Raw genomic sequence first — 20,790 nt, 5'->3', positions numbered from 1 at the left:
AGATGGGGAATCATGTACTGGACGTGAACTGCAGACCCTTAGCCCAGCCCTAGCCCCTTGGAAATCAGTATAGCTGCTCCAACACAATAGGACAAGAAACAGTTGGTGTGTGGAACTCCGTTTTGTCCCTACTCAGTTCTTCTGGGGAGCGAGTCTTTTGGCTAGGCCCTGAAAGGAGTAAGCACCCTCCTTGCAAAGCCTAAGATCTATCACATCTTCCTATTTCTTGAGACTTATGAAATAGGATTCCAGTACCATTGCCTGTGACTATTCTGAAGACAAAATGCCACATGAAAGCTGTGCTCGGTACTTGCTGGCAGAGGAGCGGATCTAGGTCTTTGCAGGAATTAAACCCATGTCCTTGAAATCCCAAGTGGGAGAAGAGGAGGAATAAAAGGGAGGAAACAGTGACGGGGAAGTTGAAACTGTTGAGGCACATATTCAAAAAATCTGGATCTGCCCCCTATAGTTTTGAATGCCTTCCTCCAGTGCAAGAGTAGAAGCCCTTTCCCAAACAACAGAATTGAAGTTCTGGATTCAATAATTATGACTGTGACTGTATGCAATCACTGAATATATCTGAATAGCAACATAGGATTGAGGATACTTTAGCATAATCTAAACCTTTAAAAATGAGACGTGAAAGGACTGAGTAAAATAATTTGTATGATTTCATCTGCACAATAACCCATTTCTTATGTGCAACAGATGTCACTAGTTGCACTACTGTGTGATTACTGTTCAAATAAGAGCACATCCGCATCCACTTTTTTCTTTTGCACTGACTAGTGATCTGTTTCCCCCCCTCTTATATATGAAAGCAATTATTGAACTTAATTGTTCCATGGTATATAAGAAAGACTGATCATGCATCAGTGCATGACAGTGTAGATGCAGATTGTATGCGCAAAAAGAAAGGGAGGACTTGTGGCACCTTAGAGACGAACAAATTTATTTGAGCATAAGCTTTCGTGAGCTACAGCTCACTTCATCATATGCATGCAGTGGAAAATATAGTGGGGAAATTTTATATACACAGAGAGCATGAAACAATGGGTGTTACCATACACGCTGTAACGAGTGTGGTCAGGTAACGTGAGCTATTACCAGCAGGAGAGAGAGAGAGAGGAAAAAAACCTTTTGTAGTGATAATTAAGGTGGGCCATTTCGAGTTGACAAGAACGTGTGAGGAACGGGGGAAGTTGAAGAATTGCAACTTTTAGGTCTGTAATCGAGTGACCAGAGAGACTGAAGAGTTCTCCGACTGGTTTTTGAATGTTATAATTCCTGACGTCTGATCATCATCAAGGATCTACAACCTATCCTGAAGGACGACCCATCACCCTCACAGATCTTGGGAGACAGGCCAGTCCTTGCATACAGACAGCCCCCCAACCTGAAGCAAATACTCACCAGCAACCACACTCCACACAACAAAAACACTAACCCAGGAACCTATCCTTGCAACAAAGCCCGTTGCCAACTGTGCCCACATATCTATTCAGGGGACACCATCACAGGGCCTAATCACATCAGCCACACTATCAGAGGCTCGTTCACCTGCACATCTACCAATGTGATAGATGCCATCATGTGCCAGCAATGCCCCTCTGCCATGTACATTGGCCAAACCGGACAGTCTCTGTGTAAAAGACTAAATGGACACAAATCAGATGTCAAGAATTATAGCATTCAAAAATCAGTCGGAGAACACTTCAATCTCTCTGCTCACTCGATTACAGACCTAAAAGTGGCAATTCTTCAACAAAAACAACTTCAGAAACAGACTCCAATGAGAGACTGCTGAACTGGAACTAATTTACAAACTGGACACCATTGACTTAGGCTTGAATGAAGACTGGGAGTGGATGTGTCATTACACAAAGTAAAACTATTTCCCCATGTTTATTCCCCCCCGGCCCACTGTTCCTCACACGTTCTTGTCAACTGCTGGAAATGGCCCACCTTAATTATCACTACAAAAAGGTTTTGGATTTTTTCCCCCTACCCCCTCTCCCCCCTGCTGGTAATAGCTCACCTTACATGATCACTCTCATTACAGCGTGTATGGTAACACCCATTGTTTCATGCTCTCTGTGTATATAAAGTCTCCCTACTGTATTTTCCACTGCATACATCCGATGAAGTGAGCTGTAGCTCACGAAAGCTTATGCTCAAATAAATTTGTTCATCTCTAAGGTGCCACAAGTCCTCCTTTTCTTTTTGCAGATACAGACTAACACGGCTGCTACTCTGAAACCTGGCAGATTGTATGGTGCAACTGCTATTTACAATAGCCAATTAAATCTCTGGATATTGAATATATTAACTCTGGCCATTGGTAAATTGTAGTCACATATTGGGGGTAAGAGTTCGATCCAGTACTAAGGCTTTTTTTAACCTGAAGCGTTCTGCAAAAGGCTGCAACTCTGCATGCCACTATGGTCAGTCATGCAAAATAAAAATCACAACTGAACTAAAATACTGAAGTTAAGAATGTTAAATGGTCAATGAACAACTGAAAATCAAGGAGTTCTGCTCAGATTAGTCTTCAGTTTCACAAAATGGTTATCTTTTTAAAATCAAATTAATAATTCAGTGACACTTGATCTGCATGTATGTGCGTATGTTTAAGAATTTGTTAATGAATAAGCCAAGCACTACCTATTGCAAGTGTTATAGGTATTTTTAATCCATTTTATAAAAATTCATGGTTTCCTCCATCCAGCCCAAGGGAACATTTTAATATTTTGTTTCACTATGCCATTTGTAAGTGATCAGTGTAATAATTACAAACTACATATGCAAAGTATTTGTAGCTGAATATTGAATTGCTAACCTTTACTTTCACAGCATTCTCCCATGCTAGTGGTTCCGTCATATAATACTACTGTAGAGTGACAGTATCTACACTGGACAAAATTAATTCTTTTGTAAGCAGGTGTTGCAGTAAATGGAATTTCACCTCTCTACTCCAAGGGATTAATTTGCCTTAATATTTTTGTACTACTCAGCCTGCTTAATAATTAACTTATTAATGGAAGTTATTAAAAAGCCCATAAATTGTGGGGAAATCTAAATGGATTTTACCAGTTTTAGGTGTTTCGTGTTCGTGCTGTAATTATGAAGCATAGTATTTACATTTTCAATATCAAAAACAGAATAAAATAGTTTATTGAAAAACTAGACCGTGCATAGCATTCTGTGGAACAATGGCAGAATCATCCACAGTTCTCTACTTCTTGTTATTTTCTACTATCCTCCAAACACTACTATTTTATGCAACTACCAACAGCTACCAGTAGATGTTGCTATGCCACATAATGTTTTAAAATGTTATTGATCCTAAATTACCAGATAGAGAAAACAAAGTGTCACATTACCAGTTTATATATTAAGGTATGAATTCTGCTTTATTTTACTTTAAGACCAAATAGGAATCATATAATAAGTCAATGTAAAGTTCTAGTAGTGAGCAAGAATGACAGGTTTTTTACATAACTAATAGTTCTAAAGGTTTCATAATGTTTGTACTGAGTCATGAGCAATACACACCATTTTCACTTAAGTCTGATTTAACAGTACATTTGGTTTATATACTGTTGTGTTTGCTCTTTCACATCTTTTGGTGCATTGTCAACATAAAAAAAGTCATTTGTGAAAAAGGTATACCTATTCTAGTCACATGTAACACTCAAGATTACAGAATATACATTTATCTATTTCTTTCCAGTTTGCATACCATTTTACTGTTTTCCCTGGATGCACCCAAACAGGTATCCGTCCTTTATGCATCTCATTCAGCAAGAGTACGAATTTTTTAAAATAAAGGTATTTACCATCCTGATTTTACAGAAGTGATTCTTTTTTACTTTTTCTTCTATTGAAATTCTTCTTTTAAGAATCTGATTGCTTTTTCATTGTTCTTAAGATCCAAGGGTTTGGGTCTGTGTTCACGTATGCAAATTGGTGAGGATTTTTATCAAGCCTTCCCCAGGAAAGATGGTGTAAGGGTTGAGAGGATTTTCAGGGGAAAGACATTTCCAAACGGACTCTTTCCCAGTAATATACCGGTTAGACATTTGGTGGTGGCAGCGATAAAGTACAAGGGCAAAAGGTAAAATAGTTTGTACCTTGGGGAAGTTTTAACCTAAGCTGGTAAAAGTAAGCTTAGGAGGTTTTCATGCACGTCCCCACATCTGTATCCTAGAGTTCAGGGTGGGGAAGGAACCTTGACAGATGGAGATTCCACAACCTCCCTAGGCAATCTATTTCAGTGCTTAACTACCCTGACAGTTAGGAAGTTTTTCCTAATGTCCAACCACAACCTAAACCGCCCTTGCTTCAATTTAAGTCCATTGCTTCTTGTCCTATCCTCAGAGGTTAAGGAGAACAATTTATCTCCCTCGTCCTTGTAACAACCTATTATGGACTTGAAAACTTATGTCCCCTCTCAGTCTTCTCTTCTCCAGACTAAACAAACCCAATGTTTTCAATCTTCCCTCATATATCATGTTTTCTAGACCTTTAATAATTTTTGTTGCTCTTCTCTGGACTTCCTCCAATTTGTCCACATCTTTCCTGAAATGTGGTGCCCAGAACTGGACACAATACTCCAGCTGAGGCCTAATCAGCACGGAGTAGAGTGGAAGAATTACTTCTCATGTCTTATTTACAACACTCCTGCTAATACATCCCAGAATGATGTTCGCTTTTTTTTTTTTGGGGGGGGGGGGGGGGCGCAACAGTGTTCACCGTTGACTAATATTTAGCTTGTGGTCCGCTATGACCCCCAGATCCCTTTCCACAGTACTCCTTCGTAGGCAGTTATTTCCCATTTTGTATGTGTGCAACTGATTGTTCCTTCCTAAGTGGAGTTCTTTGCAACTGTCCTTATTGAATTTCATCCTATTTCCTTCATATCACTTCTCCAGTTTGTCCAGGTCACTTTGAGTTATAATCCTATTCGCCAAAGCACTTGCAACCCTTCCCAGCTTGGTATCATCCACAAAACTTTGTAAGTGTTCTCTCTATGCTATTATTGAAATCATGAAGAAGATATTAAACAGAACCGGACCCAGAACTGGTCCCTGTGGGACCTCACTTGATATGCCCTTCCAGCTTCACTGTGAACGTCTGATAACTACTCTCTGTGAATGGTTTTCCAACCAGTTATGCACCCGCTTTATAGTAATTTCGCCTCGGTTGTATTTCCCAATTTGTTTATGCGAAGGTCATGTGAGACAGTATCTAAAGACTTACTAAAGTCAAGATATCACAAATACCACTTCCCTCATCCACAAAGCTTGTTATCCTGTAAAAGAAAACTATTAGGTTGGTTTGCCATAATTTGTTCTTGACAAATCCATGCTGCCGGTTACTTATCACTCTATTATCTTCTAGCTGTCTGCAAAGTGATTGCTTAATTATTTACTCCATTATCTTTCTGGGTAAAGAAGTTCATCTGACTGGTCTGTAATTCCTCAGGTTGTTCTTATTTCCTGTATTTGCCCTTTTCCAGTCCTCTGGAATCTCTCCTGTCTTCCGTAACTTTTCAAAGATAATCGCTAATGGCTCAAATATCTCCTCAGTCAGCTCCTTGAGTATTCTAGGATGTATTTCATCAGGCTCTGGCGACTTGAAGACATCTAACTTGTCTAAGTAATTTTTAACTTGTTCTTTCCCTATTTTAGCCTCTGATGATACCTCATTTTCACTGGCATTCACAATGTTAGATGTCCAATCGCTAACCAACCTTTTTGGTGAAAAAAACAAAAATGTCATTTAGCACTTCTGCCATTTCCACATTTTCTGTTTCCCTTTTCATTGAGTAATGGGCCTGCTGTGTCCTTGGTTTTCCTCTTGCTTTTAATGTATTGTACAATGATTTCTTGTTATCCTTTATGTCTCTAGCTTGTTTAATCTCATTTTGTGCCTTGGCCTTTCTAATTTTGTCCCTACATACTTGCATTATTTGTTTTTATTCTGATTTTGTAATTTGACCTTGTTTCCACTTTTTGTAGGACTCTTTTTGAGTTTCAGATCATTGAAGATCTCCTGGCTAAGCCAGGGTGGTCTCTTGCCAGACTTCCTTTTCTACGCAGTGAGACATTGCTAAGGGCACAAGAGCAAACTGTCTCTCTGAAAAGGGCCAACTCTCTCAAACTGTTTTCCCCTTGAACTTGCTTCCCATGCAATCTTAACTACCAACTCCGAGTTTGCAAAAGTCTGCCTTCTTGAAATCCATTATCTTTATTGTGCTGTTTTCCCTCCTACCATTCCTTAGAATCATGAAGTCTACCATTTCATAATCTGCTAAACTGCCTTCCACTTTCAAATTCTCAACCAGTTCCTCCCTATTTGTCAAAATCAAATCTAGAACAATCTCTCCCCTTGTTGCTTTCTCCATCTTCTGAAATAAAAAGTTACCTCCAATACATTCCAAGAACTTGGACAATCTGTGCCCTGCTGTATTATGTTCCCAACAGATGTCTGGGTAGTTGAAGTCCCCCATCACCACCAAGTCCTGTGCTTTGGATGATTTTGTTAGTTGTTTTTAAAAAGCCTCATTTACCACAAGTAGGTATATGGGACAAAGTTTCACTACATCGTATGGTAATTAAAGAAAGCCAAGGGTAAACAAAACAAAAAAGTCTCAGAAGCCAACACAAACCCCATTAAATTGATTCCAAGGGTCATCTGGCTCTTTGGTTGTGAAGTAGCCAGACCATGTTAATTAAATCAGACTCTAAATAGTCACAAGTTTTTAAAGTTCTCCAGAAAATAGGATTAGGATTTAAATTTTGCTGTCCAGTAGCAGTTTATCATTTCCATATACAAATATTGTGCTTTCCAAGTTTTATTTAAAAAAAAATACATTTAGAAAGTGCACTTTTCTTAAAGGTTTCAGAGGGGTAGCCATGTTAGTCTGTATCAGCAAAAACTAGGAGTCCTTGTGGCACCTTGAAGACTAAAAATGTATTTGGGCATAAGCTTTCATGGGCTAAAACCCACTTCATCAGATGCATGGAGTGAAAAATACAGTAAGCAGAACATATATTATAGCACATGAAAAGATGGGAGTTGCCTTACCAACTGGGGGGGGTGGGAAGGGGGTCAGTGCCATTTAAAGTAACTAGTGCCATTTTATAATTTGTGAAAGGTTCCAATCCATTTCTTGTTCCAAAGTTTAAATGAAACTTGCATTAGGCCCCCAGAAGATTAAGTGTATTTTGCTGATGATTGTCTGCAATGTCAACTACACCTCTACCCAGATATAATGCGACCCGATATAACGCAGGTTCGCGTGCAACGCAGTAAAGCTCCGACATGCTGCTCTGAGCAGCGTGTTAAGGGTGCCGGGCCGGGGGGTTTGGGTAAGGGGCAGAGGGTCTCGGGGGCGGTCAGGGGCTCTCCTCCACTCCCGGTCTGGGAGGCAGGAACTGTGGGGGGGCACTTTTGGGGGCCCCGTAGTCCCAGAGTGGCCCAGGGGATTAGCAGGGGGCCGGGAGCAGCCCGCTCCGCTTCCCTCAGCCCAGCCCCAGCTATGTTGCTTGGGGGAGGGGGCTTGGGAGAAGGGATCCCCCCCTGCACTCACCGGCAGAAGCAGAGTAGCCTGGCCCCAGCCCTCTCCACTCCACCAGCTCCCAGCCACAGTGCTCCGCTTCCCGCCGCCGGTGAGTACAGGGGGCATCCTTTCCTGAACCCCCGCACTCACTAGCGGTGGGAAGCGGAGCACCACGGATGGGAGGTAGCAGGGTGGAGCAGGCTGGGGCCATGTTGCTCTGCTTCCCGCCACTGCCGGTGAGTGCCTGTCAGGGGGCAGGGGTGTGGATAGGGATCGGAGCAGTCAGGGGACAGGGAGCAGAGAGGTTGAGTTGGGGGTCTCTGGAGGGGGCGGTCAGGGAACAAGGAACGGGGGGGGGGGGCAAAGCAAGTTCGATATAACACTGTCTCACTTATAATGCGGTGAAATATTTTTGTCTCCTGAGGACTGAGTTATATTGGGGTAGAGTTTTTTAAGGAACAGAAATTGATGCTATAAGTTAAGGTTTAGCTTTTGCAAAAATCCAAACAAGTAAAAGGATACTTTTTTTTTTTCTCCTTGAAAGTGGTCCAGTAAGGTCTGCATTCCTCAGCAACAAAATGGTTCAAACCCCATATCTGATAATGATGCATCTCACAGCAATTTAGATATACAATATAGGTTAACTATTGGAAAACTGAGGAATCAGGTTCTGAACTGAAATACTAAAGAAGAATAGATCCTCTGCTCTCCCCTCTCTACTGGAACTCTGCCTTCCTCCCAGCAGCCACTCTTTGGGTATACCACAAATAAAAGGTACATTCTTAACTTTGGTTAGCTAACTCTCATTAATGAACCTGGGTTAAAATAGCAGTAAGACACAGCAACTCTGCTTTTAACTTGAGTTAGCAGCTTAAATTCAACCCCAGACTTCCCTATAGGCTTTAATTTGAGCTGTTAACCAAATTAAAACCTAATTTGCCATGTCTTCAATGCTATTTTAATCCGAGCAAGCTAACCTGAGTTAATACTTTTTTGCAGCATTGACAGACCCTTAGGAACAAAACAAGATCTCCTTCACCCTTCAATCCCAAGATCTGGAACCTAACCCTTTCCCACAGCAAGCCAATTCACAGCCTCTTTCTTATCTGCCTTCCCATTAAACTTGCTGCCGATGTCCATGTAAATTTTTCCCTCACCTTCGTTCCCAAAATGACTCACGTCTCCTGTTAGTTTCATAAAGTCAAGCTGGGATCTGGCAGTAAACAAAGCAGATCACTGCCAGGACGCACAAGCTGAAGGAGAGGGGATGAAATCAGTCCCAGCAAACCCTACTTTCTAGCAGCAGAAAAACACCTACCTCTTGGTTTAATCTGGATGTTCAATAGCTACCTCAAAATCCTTTAAACATAGACAGGCCTCATGTCTCATCTTTCTAGAAATTAACTTACTTCTTAAAAGTAATGATAATAAACACTGCTTTGGACAAACTTACCCCTCTAGTTTCTTTACAAAACTTTGAAGAGACTGACTTATCCACTGACCCACTTGCCAATAATAAATAGAAAACGCCTAAGTCAAATGAATGGCCCTACATGAGAGGGCCTTCCAAAGACAGAGAAAGAAAGATAATCTTGCCCCCTCAAGAGAGGCAAGATGCTTCCATTAATTCCAATCAGCGTTCACTCTGAAGCCTCTCCGACTGTGTCCACAGCAGGGATTTTGTACCTAGGGAGGATTTTTGCTACCGTTACCACACTGTCGCTTACTATCGGTGGTGCTCTAGCAGTTGCATAGACACGACACTTTATAAGTGTGCACACAATACAAGTATGATTTTACTAATACTAAAAACAAATGTACTTATTTTATACTCGTGTGCATGCTTACCAGACTGAAGATGCCAGGAAGACATTAGTGCTGTTTGCAAGGAACCCTACAGGAGGCTCTGCAAGCATCAAGGAAGACAGAACAGACCCACCAAAGCAGTAAAGCATTGCACTAAACCAACATGCAATCGGACTCTGGCGTGACACTTCCACTGCTCCTGAAATAAAACAAAGTAAAAAGGCAACCTGAAAATGACATTTGTAAAAGACAAGTAAGAAGGTATCAAACATACCAAATTTTAAAACTTTTTTAAAATATCAGTAACATTCAAATAATTTTGACACGGGCTTGGTTTGTTTGATAAGCTTACACATCACTGAAGATAAGCACTGAATAGCAGGTAATATTATGAACGATGCTGCAAAATTCTACACATCAATCCCCTTCAAAAGGCAAACCTGCTAAGGAAAGATCAGGAAAAGAGAAACACCTGTGCATGAGACCTTGATTGTCAAAATATTGCTATGAAACCTACCAGCAATAACAAAGCTCTGTACTGTACTCAGCAGTGCCTTTCACAAGAAGATCCCAAAGCACTTTACAAGGGGTAGTATCTTCACCGTGCAAATGAAACAGAAAGTTGAGACACTTACAGTAACACTGGACTGACCTAGTATATTAAGTCCTGTGATCCATCTCACCTGATATCTAGTCTTTCAGTGGCTAGTAACAGATGTTTCAGGGAAAGGTGAAAGAAAAGTTAACCCTTAAAAATATTTACCCTATTTAACATTACTCTGGATGTTACTATTCATTTTAATAGCTAATCCTTGGCTTCACAAGCATCTTGCATCCACAAGTTCCATAGGTTAATTCGATGTTGCATAAAAGGGGTTTAGTCAGTTTAAAATCTTTCAAAGCCTTTTGTGTGTCCCCTTATTCTATTATAATGGATAAAAATGACTGCCCTTTTATACGTCATTTATTCTTTTATATCTGATATCCTCGCATTCATCTCGTCTATGAACTATATACTTTAAAACTGAGAAACCTTGCAATGCCTCTAATCATTGTCATTCCTGCCTCTCCCCCCCAGACCCTTTGTATTTCTGATATATCTAGAGCTGGCCAAATTTTCCAAAGTTACATTTTGATGACATTTCAAATCTTGACACGGTTTTGCATTTTCAACCAGTTCTAATTATATACTTTTTAAAATGAGGTGACCAAAACTGAACAATACACACCAGTAATTTATATAATTGGATCTGAATATTTTCAATATATACTATAATCACTTAATACAACCTAACATTGCCTGTTTTTCTGCCTCCTGCTGAGCATGGTGCAGATGTTTTCACTGGACTATTCACAGTGACAAAGATCTTTTTTCATGAGTAGCTAGAGCTCATTTAGAGCTTATTACTGAGATTAGTTCAAATTATTACTTTCAACATGAACCACCCTGCACTTAACTACACTGAATATCATTTGGCATCATGTCACCAAATTGCCTAGGTAAAATAGGCCATTCATTAATTCCTCATTGAATTCTTGTCACGACTAAACTAAATAACTTTATGCCTCCTTTTATGATGACCTAGATTGGTTCTACGAGCAGCTTCAATAGAAACAAAATTAAACTTAATTTGCCCTCTTGCCAGGTCAAACATAAAAAGGTCTGATATGTCTTCAAACCTCACAGAGCCAGACATACTAGTTTAATCCAGACATCATAAAAGCAATTAGGAACCTCTTATGATGACTGCATACATTTCTTTAGTGGCTAAGATGACATTTGCAAGCAAATGTAACATTCCTGCACAACACGGTCTACTAAAGGGAGATACCACAACCACCAACATGGTTGCTTCACAGATATAGTTCACTGTCATAATTCAAAGCCATGAGCAGCATCCTTTATGCGCCCTGAAGACAATGGGTGTATGACAAGACAAAAAAGTTACCCAGCACCAAAGTGCAAGGCAGATCTTGAAGCATCAAGAATGCCTGCTGAAACAAGACACTAAGGCCTGGACTACAGTATGTGGAATTAGCCGAGTTACCTCTAAATAAAACTGGTTCCGTCCACACGACCAAACCAGCCTCCAGGGGCTATCCCAGAATGCTCCCTTGTGACCGCTCTGGACAACGCTCTGAACGCCGACGCACTAGCCAGGTAGGTAGTAAAAGCCCCGGGAACTTTTGAATTTCCTGTTTGGTCACCATCAGCACAGGTGACCATCAGCACAGTCCACCATCACAGGCAACCATGCAGTCCCGGATTTGCGGACGAGCTCCAGCATGGTCCGAACAGGAGGTACTGGATCTCACTGCATGTTGGGGAGATGTATCTGTTATGGCAGACTACGCTCTGAAAAAAGGAACGCAACTACATATGCTAAAATCTCCAGGGCCATGACAGAAAGAGGCTACTCCAGGGACACAGAACAGTGTCGTACATCAATCAAGGAGCTCAGGCAAGCATACCAAAAAGCCAGGGAGGCGAACGGGGGCTCTGGGTCACAGCCCCATACATGCCGCTTCTACCACGAGCTGCAAGCAATTACGGGGGGGGGGGGGGCGGTGACAACACCACTACCCCACCATTGTCTCGTGGACACTTGCAAGGGGATGGGGGGGAGGAGAGTAGCACGGAGCGAGGAGGGTGAGTTTTTGGAGGACGAAGAGGAAGAGGACAACAACAGTGCACAGACGGCAAGTGGAGAATCAGTTCTGCCCCCTAGCTAGGAACTATTCTTAACGCTGGAGCCAATAGCCTCCCCCTACTCCCAAAGCATGCTCCCGGACCATGACCCTGGAGAAGGCACTTCTGGTGAGTGAGAGCTTGATCGGAGCCATGTAGTGGGGGGAAACCCAGCCATGCTGGGCTGTTCACATTTAGTTTACAGGGCTCATCCCTGCTCAGACCGTCATCAGAGCCCCGCAGTGGGGGGGGGGGGTGCGGGGGGCAGGGTGTTGTGTGAAGCAATCTTCCCAGAGAGCCCATGGGCTGCTTGCAAGCTGAATTCTGTTGCCTGGCGCATGTGATGGCTTACTCACACCCAAGTGGTAGGCACTTCAGTATAGGAGGCAAAATGAGACCTTGTACAGAAAGAATATGTGCTGTGTACTATGAATTGCCTGTTTCACTGAGAAACAGTGTCCCCTTTGTTCTCTAATATGTATCTTTTAAAATACTACTCTCCCTTTTTCTCCTCCTGCAGCAGGTGCAAATGTTTCAATGCAGCCCCTATCCACTCCGTCCCAGGGGCTGGTCCAGATTAGAAGGCGGAAAAAATGAACTTCGGAGAACATGTTTGCTGGGCTCATGCAGTCCTCCTGCACTGATAGGGCCCAGTTGAATGTGTGGAGGCAAACAATTGCGGAGTCGCTTAAAGCGTTACATGAATACGAAGACAGGAGGGATGCATGCGATGAGAGCAGACAGGATGCTATGGTCAAGCTCATGCGGGAACAAACTGACATGCTCCGCCATATGGTGGATCTAATGCAGGAAAGGCAGCAAGACCACAGACTGACCTGCAGCCCCTGAATAACCACCCTCCCTCCTCCCCAAGTTCCATAGCCTCCTCACCCAGACGCCCAAGAACACGGTGGGGGCAGGATACGGGGACCCACACAGTCAACCCCAGAGGATTGCACAAGCAGCAGAAAGCTGGCATATCCTAAATTTTGATTTGGTTTCTGGACTTGTCCTTCCCTCCTCCTCCACCCCCCTAAACCAATACTCCCCCTCCCCCATCTAGCTTCTGATTTCTCTCAATGTTTTATGCAACAAATAATAAAGAATGGTTTTTAAACAATTGTGACTTTATTTCCTTTCTATATATATATATATATATATGCGGGTAACTAAGAGAAACAAACAACTCTCACACCGTACCCTGGCCAGTCATGAAACTGGCTTTCAAAGCTTCTCTGATGTGCAGCATGCCCTGCTGCGCTCTTCTAATCACCCTGTTGTCTGGCTAGCTGTTGCACATTGCAAGCTTCCACAGGGCTATGGCCATTTGCTTCTCAACTGTGAGGGCTGCTCTCATTTTAGTGTCTTTGCGCTTCAGGGCAGGGGACAGCAAGTCACTAAGTTCCATGAAAGTGGCCCTATGCATACGAAAGTTTCTCAGTCACTAGGAATCATCCCATGCCTGCAACACCATGTGGTCCCACCAGTCTGCGTTTGTTTCCCGGGCCCAGAATCGGCATTCCACAGCATGAACCTGGCCCAACAGCACCATGATCTCCCAATCGCCGCATGCCGTGCTTCTAGAAACGTCTGTGTCCATGTCCTCATCAGTATAGTAATGGCGCTGTCATCGATTCCTCGCCCGGTTTTGCAGGTACTGCACATACTGCTGGATAATGCACGAGGTATTTACAATGGTCAAAACTGCAGCAGAGCTCTGATCGGGCTCCATGGCTATGGCGTCTGCACGGGTAATCCTGGAAAAAGGGCGTGAAATGTAGGAGAGCAGAGTGGCAGCAGAAGCTGTGCTGTTCGGTTCACAGTAGCCAAACAACGGCTGAAAAGGGCTGTCTTGTGTGGCTTTCATGGAGGTGGGAGCCCAGGACAGACAACATGGAGAAGCTCGGAAGCGTGGCAATAGCAGGAGAGCAGAGCTGGTGACAGAAGCTGTGCTGCTCGGCTCACGATGGCCAAGCACAGCTGAGTTGGAGAGGTGGACTCATAGTAGCAGGAGAGCAGTGGTGCACCATCTGCTGAAAGCAGTATGGTGTCTGCACGCCAAAAAGGTGCAAAACGATTGTCTGCCGTAGCTTTCTGACGACACACACCCAGAAACACCCGCAAGAATGATTTTGCCCCATCATGTACTGGGAGCTTAACCCAGAATTTCAATGGGCGGCGGGGACTGCAGGAACTGTGGGATAGCTACCCACAGTGCACCGCTCTGACATTCAATGCTAGCCTTGGTACTCTGGACGCAATCTGCTGGATTCACGTGCTTTAGTGGGGACTGTATAAATGCATAAAATACATAAATATAAAATAGCTTCCAAAAATTCGAATAGAATAATTTCTAAATAATTTCGTACTGTAGACGTACTCCAAAGCACATTAACTTAGGTGTTGATACTCTTATAAAATAGTCTCCCAACCTCTCTTCCAGAAGCTGAAATATTCAGGGACCAGTAATCTGGTAACATCAACATTTTAATGACTGCATACCATCATTTCCCTCTCCTGATACTTCCCAAACTACTGAAGTAATGGAGTTTTTCTTCCAGATCCTGGAATGCCGGACATCTGAGTGGTGCAGGCTTAAGAGAGGCTTTCCTAATAAAGGAATCCTTAATCTACTGAAGTTAGTTTTGGTGGTCCCATCTCAAAAAAGATACAGCATATTATAATTGGAAAAAGTACAGAGAAGGGCAACAAAAATTATTAAGGGTATGGAACAGCTTCCACATGAGGAGAGATTAATAAGACTAGGACTTTTCAGCTTGGAAGAGAGATGACTAAGGGGATATTTTATAGACCTTTATCACTCATGAATGGTGTGGAGAAAGTAGATAAGGAAGTATTATTTACTCCTTCACATAACACAAGAACCAGGAGTCACCCAATGAAATTAATAGGCAGCAGGTTTATAACAAACAAAAGGAAACACTGCTTCACACAACATATGGTCACCTTGTGGAACTCGTTGCAGGGGATGTTGTAAAGGCCAGAACTATACCAGGGTTTGAAAAAGAATAAGTTCATGGAGGATAGGTCCATCAATGGGTATTAGCCACGCTGGCAGGGCTGCAACCCCATGCTCTAGGTGTCCCTAGACTGACTGCAGAAGCTGAGAATGGACGACAGGAGATGGATCACGCACTGTTTGCCTGTTCTGTTCATTCCCTCTGAAGCACCTGGCATTTGCCACTGTCAGAAGACAGGATACTGAGCTAGATGGATCATTGGTCTGATCCAGTATGGTGGTTCTTCTGTTCTTAAAGTCTGCCACTTCCAAAGCACAAAACAGCATGTGAAACCTATTTTGCTCCCATAAGCCCCACTAAATTCACAGCCTCTAGCTCAAGTAAACCCTAGAAAGCATTCACCAATCTCCCCCCATTCTCACAAACACAGAGCTAGTGTCTGCCAAGTCTACACACATATAGTTAACACCAAATCACGCTTCCCAACCAGTTGTCTGCCTGCAGCCTATATAGATGCACAACGGGTGACAGACCACCAGCTAGCTATATCACTTTCAAGACAGCATGAACTGCAATGAGAAACTGACAGAGATGCACTTTTAGTTGCTGATCCTACAGACATCCCGAAGCAAAATAAGCAGCAGGGAGAGGGAGAAAAAAATGCAAAGTGGAAAAGACAAAAAGGTTGCAGAGAAGAAAAAACATGCGACAAGACAAAGCAGAAAGATCAGCTGCAGTGACAGGTGTTCACACTTCAACAATGAAAGTGATCTGATAAACACAACCTACCATACAACAGTTTGTTCAGAACGGCATCTAACCTAAAAGTACATTTGGAATAAAGGAGGCCTGGAGAGGGAAAAATGATAGCTACATTCAACAGAAAAAGAAGCAGCAATGGAATCCTCTCCACCCTACTACATAATTTTGCACTTTCGAAGTCATTTACTCCCAAACTTTCCTAAAACCCTGAGGGAAACAAAGCTTCATTTGTATAGGAGACTACAGAACAGTTTGTCTGAACTAGTATTTCTTGTACTGTTAGAATTCATGGCATGCACTAGAAATCATGGAGGAATTCCTCAAGGGCTTCTTTTCCATGGATCTAGATGATGAAGATGTCATCAATGTAGTGACGCTCCTACTCTACTTGCGCTACATTGATGACATCTTCATCATCTGGACCCATGGAAAAGAAGCCCTTGAGGAATTCCACCATGATTTCAACAATTTCCACCCCACCATCAACCTCAGCCTGGACCAGTCCACACAAGAGATCCACTTCCTGGACACTACAGTGCTAATAAGTGATGGTCACATAACCACCACCCTATACCGGAAACCTACTGACCGCTATACTTATCTACATGCCTTCAGCTTTCATCCAAACCACATCATATGATCCATCACCTACAGCCAAGCTCGAAGATGTGACTGCATTTGCTCCAATCCCTCAGACAAAGACAAACACAAGATCGCTATCAAGTGTTCTTAAAACTATAATACCCACCTGCTGAAGTGAAGAAACAGACTGACAGAGCCAGAAGAGTACCCAGAAGTCACCTACTACAGGACAGGCCCAACAAAGAAAGTAACAGAACGCCACTAGCCATCACCTTCAGCCCCCAACTCAAACCTCTCCAGCACATCATCAAGGATCTACAACCTATCCTGAAGGACAATCCCTCACTCTCACAGATCTTGGGAGACAGGCCAGTCCTTGCATACAGACAGCCCCCCCAGCCTGAAGCAAATACTCACCAGCAACCACACACCACACAACAGAACCACTAACCCAGGAACCTATCCTTGCAACAAAGCCCGTTGCCAACTGTGTCCACATATCTATTCAAGGGATACCATTATAGAACCTAATCACATCAGCCACATCATCAGGGGCTCGTTCACCTGCACGCCTACCAATGTGATATATGCCACCATGTGCCAGCAATGCCCCTCTGCCATGTACATTGGCCAAACTGGACAGTCTCTACACAAAAGACTAAATGGACGCAAATCAGACACCAAGAATTATAACATTCAAAAACCAGTTGAAGAACACTTCAACTGCCCTGGACACTCAATTACAGACCTAAAAGTCGCAATTCTTCAACCAAAAAAACTTAAAAAACAGACTCCAACGAGAAACTGCAGAACTGGAATTAATTTGCAAACTGGACACCATTAAATTAGGCTTGAATAAAGACTGAGTGGATGAGTCATTACACAAATTAAAAACTATTTCCCCATGTTAATTTTTCCACTACTGCTACTCACACCTTCTTGTCAACTGTTTGAAATGGGCCATCCTGATTATCAGTACAAACGTTTTTTTTCCTCCTGCTGATAATAGCCCACTTTAATTGATTAGTCTTGTTAGAGTTGGTATGGCAACACCCATTTTTTCAAGTTCTCTGTACATATACATCTTCCTACTGTATTTTCCACTGCATGCATCTGATGAAGTGGATTTTAGCCCAAGAAAGCTTATACCCAAATAAATGTATTAGTCTCTAAGATGCCACAAGTACTCCTCATTCTTTTTTCTGAAGATGGCTATACTTGCCCTACATCCTGCACCTAGAAAACATCCACCACGTAAATCTGTGGTCAGTTTTGGAATACTTGCTTTAAACACTGATATTGCCCAGACCATAAATTTGTTTCTCCTTAAAAATAGAGCTCATTTGGTATGAACTCATACCCACAGCAGGTCTACACATCATAACAAGAGATTCAGCTGATAGAATCATAGACTATTAGGGTTGGAAGAGACCTCAGGAGGTCATCTAGTCCAATCCCCTGCTCAAAGCAGGGGCAACGCCCACTAAATCATCCCAGCCAGGGCTTTGTCAAGCCAGGCCTTGAAAACCTCTAAGGATGGAGATTCCACCACCTCCCTAGGTAACCCATTCCAATGCTTCACACCACCCTCCTAATGAAATAGTGTTTCCTACTATCCAACCTAGACTTCCCCCACCTAGACTTCCCCCACCGCAACTTGAGACCATTACTTCTTGTTCTGTCATCTGCCACCACTGATAACAGCCTAGCTCCATTCATTTATGGATATTGGATTTACTCTTATTATTGTACTTTTGCTCTATAATGGCTTTGCCTAGTTTTGTATTTTAAAAAAGGCTTAAATGTATATCAGTAGACAGTGTTAAACTCTTGATTATTAGTCCCAGATTATGAAACAATAAATTACTCTGATTACTACAACTCCTGAGTGAGAGATAGTTCCCAGGTCAATAATCCAGTTCTGACAGCTATATTCTGTATCATAATGGCAGCCAGCCTAAGGACAGTAGTTTGAGAAATACTCCAGATATGGCTACTGGGCTTAATGGAAATTCTTGATATTGCAAGTATGTAACTAACAGGGAAAATGATGAAAGCATCTTTGATTAAAAGGATCAACAAGTGTATGGAGATAAGCACCCTGCATATCTACGGATGTGATAAAATAACTTTTTGATTGCTAGAAAGACTTATGGATTTTTATCAATTCTACTTTGAAGCATTGCCAGCTCACACCTTGGTTTAGTCACATTAGCCCTAAAATGACAAAAACAATCACTCCCATCCTGTCCCATTTTTGTAATCAAGTTAAGGGCATTCATGCACTGCACTCTCTCAGACTGAAATGTTGGGACTACTGCCCCCTATTACACACTAAAGTATTCTCCCCCCCTTTCCTAGTTTGTAGAGAAGGGAGGCAAAAATTGAATCCCACCTTCAGATCCTGAAATCTTCCCTATAGAGATGCATGAGCATTCATGGAGAAAGTTTTAAAATTGCTTTCCATGCAACTATATGTACATAATTTGTCTGCAGGGATATGGGAGACTAACACTGTGTTCTGACATTTTTCAGAGGGTGATCCAACTTAAATGTGTATCTGACTGCTGGGGGATGGGAGGGAGAGAGGAAGAAGAGAGTATATTTTTGGGATGGGGAGGAGACTAATCTCACTCTCAGCAAGTCTCAGATGGTCAGGATTCAAACGTACTTTCAAGTTACTATTCAAAACATTGCTTTGCTGAACTGGACAGATGAGATGACTAACGTTACACCCCATATTCTTTATAGAAATATGGCTATGATATGAATATGGCATAACTAAGACATACTTTATGCAAGATGACTCGTGTAAGATATCATTGGAAAGGTTATGATTTACTATGAATATCCAATTTGTATGCATGTATCATTTCTGTATTTAAAGTTAGGAATACTGACTATATAACAATTACAACTGTGTGTACTTGGGGAAACGCCGACCAGACAGTAAGCAATCAGACTTACTGGGCCATTAGAAAAAGACAATGAGTCTTTGAAGATGTGGATCTCCCATCTGCCTGGAGTTCCTTCCTGTGGACACTGCAAATAAATCTGGTTTCACAGTTGCTTTGACACTGCAAGGTCAGGTGATAAGATCACCTGACCAAAATACCACCTTGAACACTGCTGGTGCTTTTCCCCTGTAGAGGGATGGGGATTAAACAAAAGTTTCCCACCTTAGGTAAATCCTTTTTAAGGCTGGCGAGGGGGTTAATCTAGACTCTCCTCCACTGCCTACCCAAGAAGGACTGCTGAAAGTACCTAAAGGGATGAAGGGACAAAGGAACTAACCTGAGGGGAAAGGGAGGGGTGAGTACAGATTGAGAAAGGGGTCCAGTCTGTAAGAAGAAATAACTGGAACTCCAAGCTACAGAAACTCTGCAACTTGCCTAAAATAACATTTAGGGTGAAAAATGACTTCTTGAAACCAGTCTCTATGATCTTAAGCTTAGTATGCATGTTTTCTTATATTTGCTCAGTAATCTGCTTTGTTCTGTTTGTTATCCCTTATAATCACTTAAAATCTGCCTTTTATAGTTAATAAATTTGTTTTGTTTATTAAACCCAGTTTGTGCAATTTTTAACTGGGTGGGGGCAAGAAGTTGTGCGTCTCTCTCTTCACATTGAGGGAGACGGGGAATTTTTATGAGCTTGCCCTGTACAGATCTTTCTATACAGCGCAAGACCGTTTTATTTTGGGTTTATTCCCCAAAGGGGGTGTGCATGTGAGTGCTTGGTGAATCCTCTCACAGAGCTCACTTCAGTCTATGTCTGCAGCTGTGTGTGGCCCTAACTGTGTGTGCATGCTGCAAGAGGCCGGAGAGCCTAATTCAACACAACAGAGAGAGGGAATCCAGGCTGGTGGATCAGAAGGGGCTCAGTGAAACCCCAGTACATCAGCTGTCATCCCAGAAAGGGGGTCCAACCCATCCCAATTACCACAACTTCCTTCCACATTTTACCTTTTTAAGTCAGTCTACAATTTCCATTGCAGCTTCTAAATATTTTTGAATTAAAATCAAGTTTTGTTTTTCCCCTTCCTCCTCTTGTAAGCCCTAAACTACATTTGGTAAAGTGAACAGGAGTACTTGTGGCACCTTAGAGACTAACAAATTTATTTGAGCATAAGCTTTCGTGGGCTACAGCCCACTTCATCGGATGTATAGAATGGAACATATAGTAAGAAGAGAGACATACACACACACGGTGGAAGTTGCCACACAAACTGTAAGAGGCTAATTAAGATGAGCTATCAGCAGGAGAAAAAAAAAGTATATATATCTTCTTACTATACGTTCCATTCTATGCATCCAATGAAGTGAGCTGTAGCTCACAACAGCTTATGCTCTAATAAATTTGTGCCACAAGTACTCCTGTTCTTTTTGAGGATACAGACTAAC

At 42.3% G+C, this 20,790-nt stretch overlaps 1 protein-coding gene across 1 annotated transcript in view; it reads right to left on the bottom strand.

Annotated features, from left to right (window-relative positions):
* Window positions 1–20,790, bottom strand: part of TMEM38B (transmembrane protein 38B) — a 51,070-nt gene that overhangs the window by 19,646 nt on the left and 10,634 nt on the right. Inside the window, exon 2 of the mRNA XM_048850678.2 lies at window positions 9,416–9,572. Within this exon, the coding sequence (XP_048706635.1) occupies window positions 9,416–9,572 (157 nt within the window). The remainder of the gene's footprint in view (window positions 1–9,415; window positions 9,573–20,790) is intronic.

The sequence above is a fragment of the Caretta caretta genome, chromosome 5, assembly GCF_965140235.1.
Source record: "Caretta caretta isolate rCarCar2 chromosome 5, rCarCar1.hap1, whole genome shotgun sequence".
Classification (NCBI taxonomy): domain Eukaryota; kingdom Metazoa; phylum Chordata; order Testudines; family Cheloniidae; genus Caretta; species Caretta caretta.
Note: the sequence above shows the minus strand (reverse complement) of the source record. Positions and strands in the feature narration are given on the sequence as shown.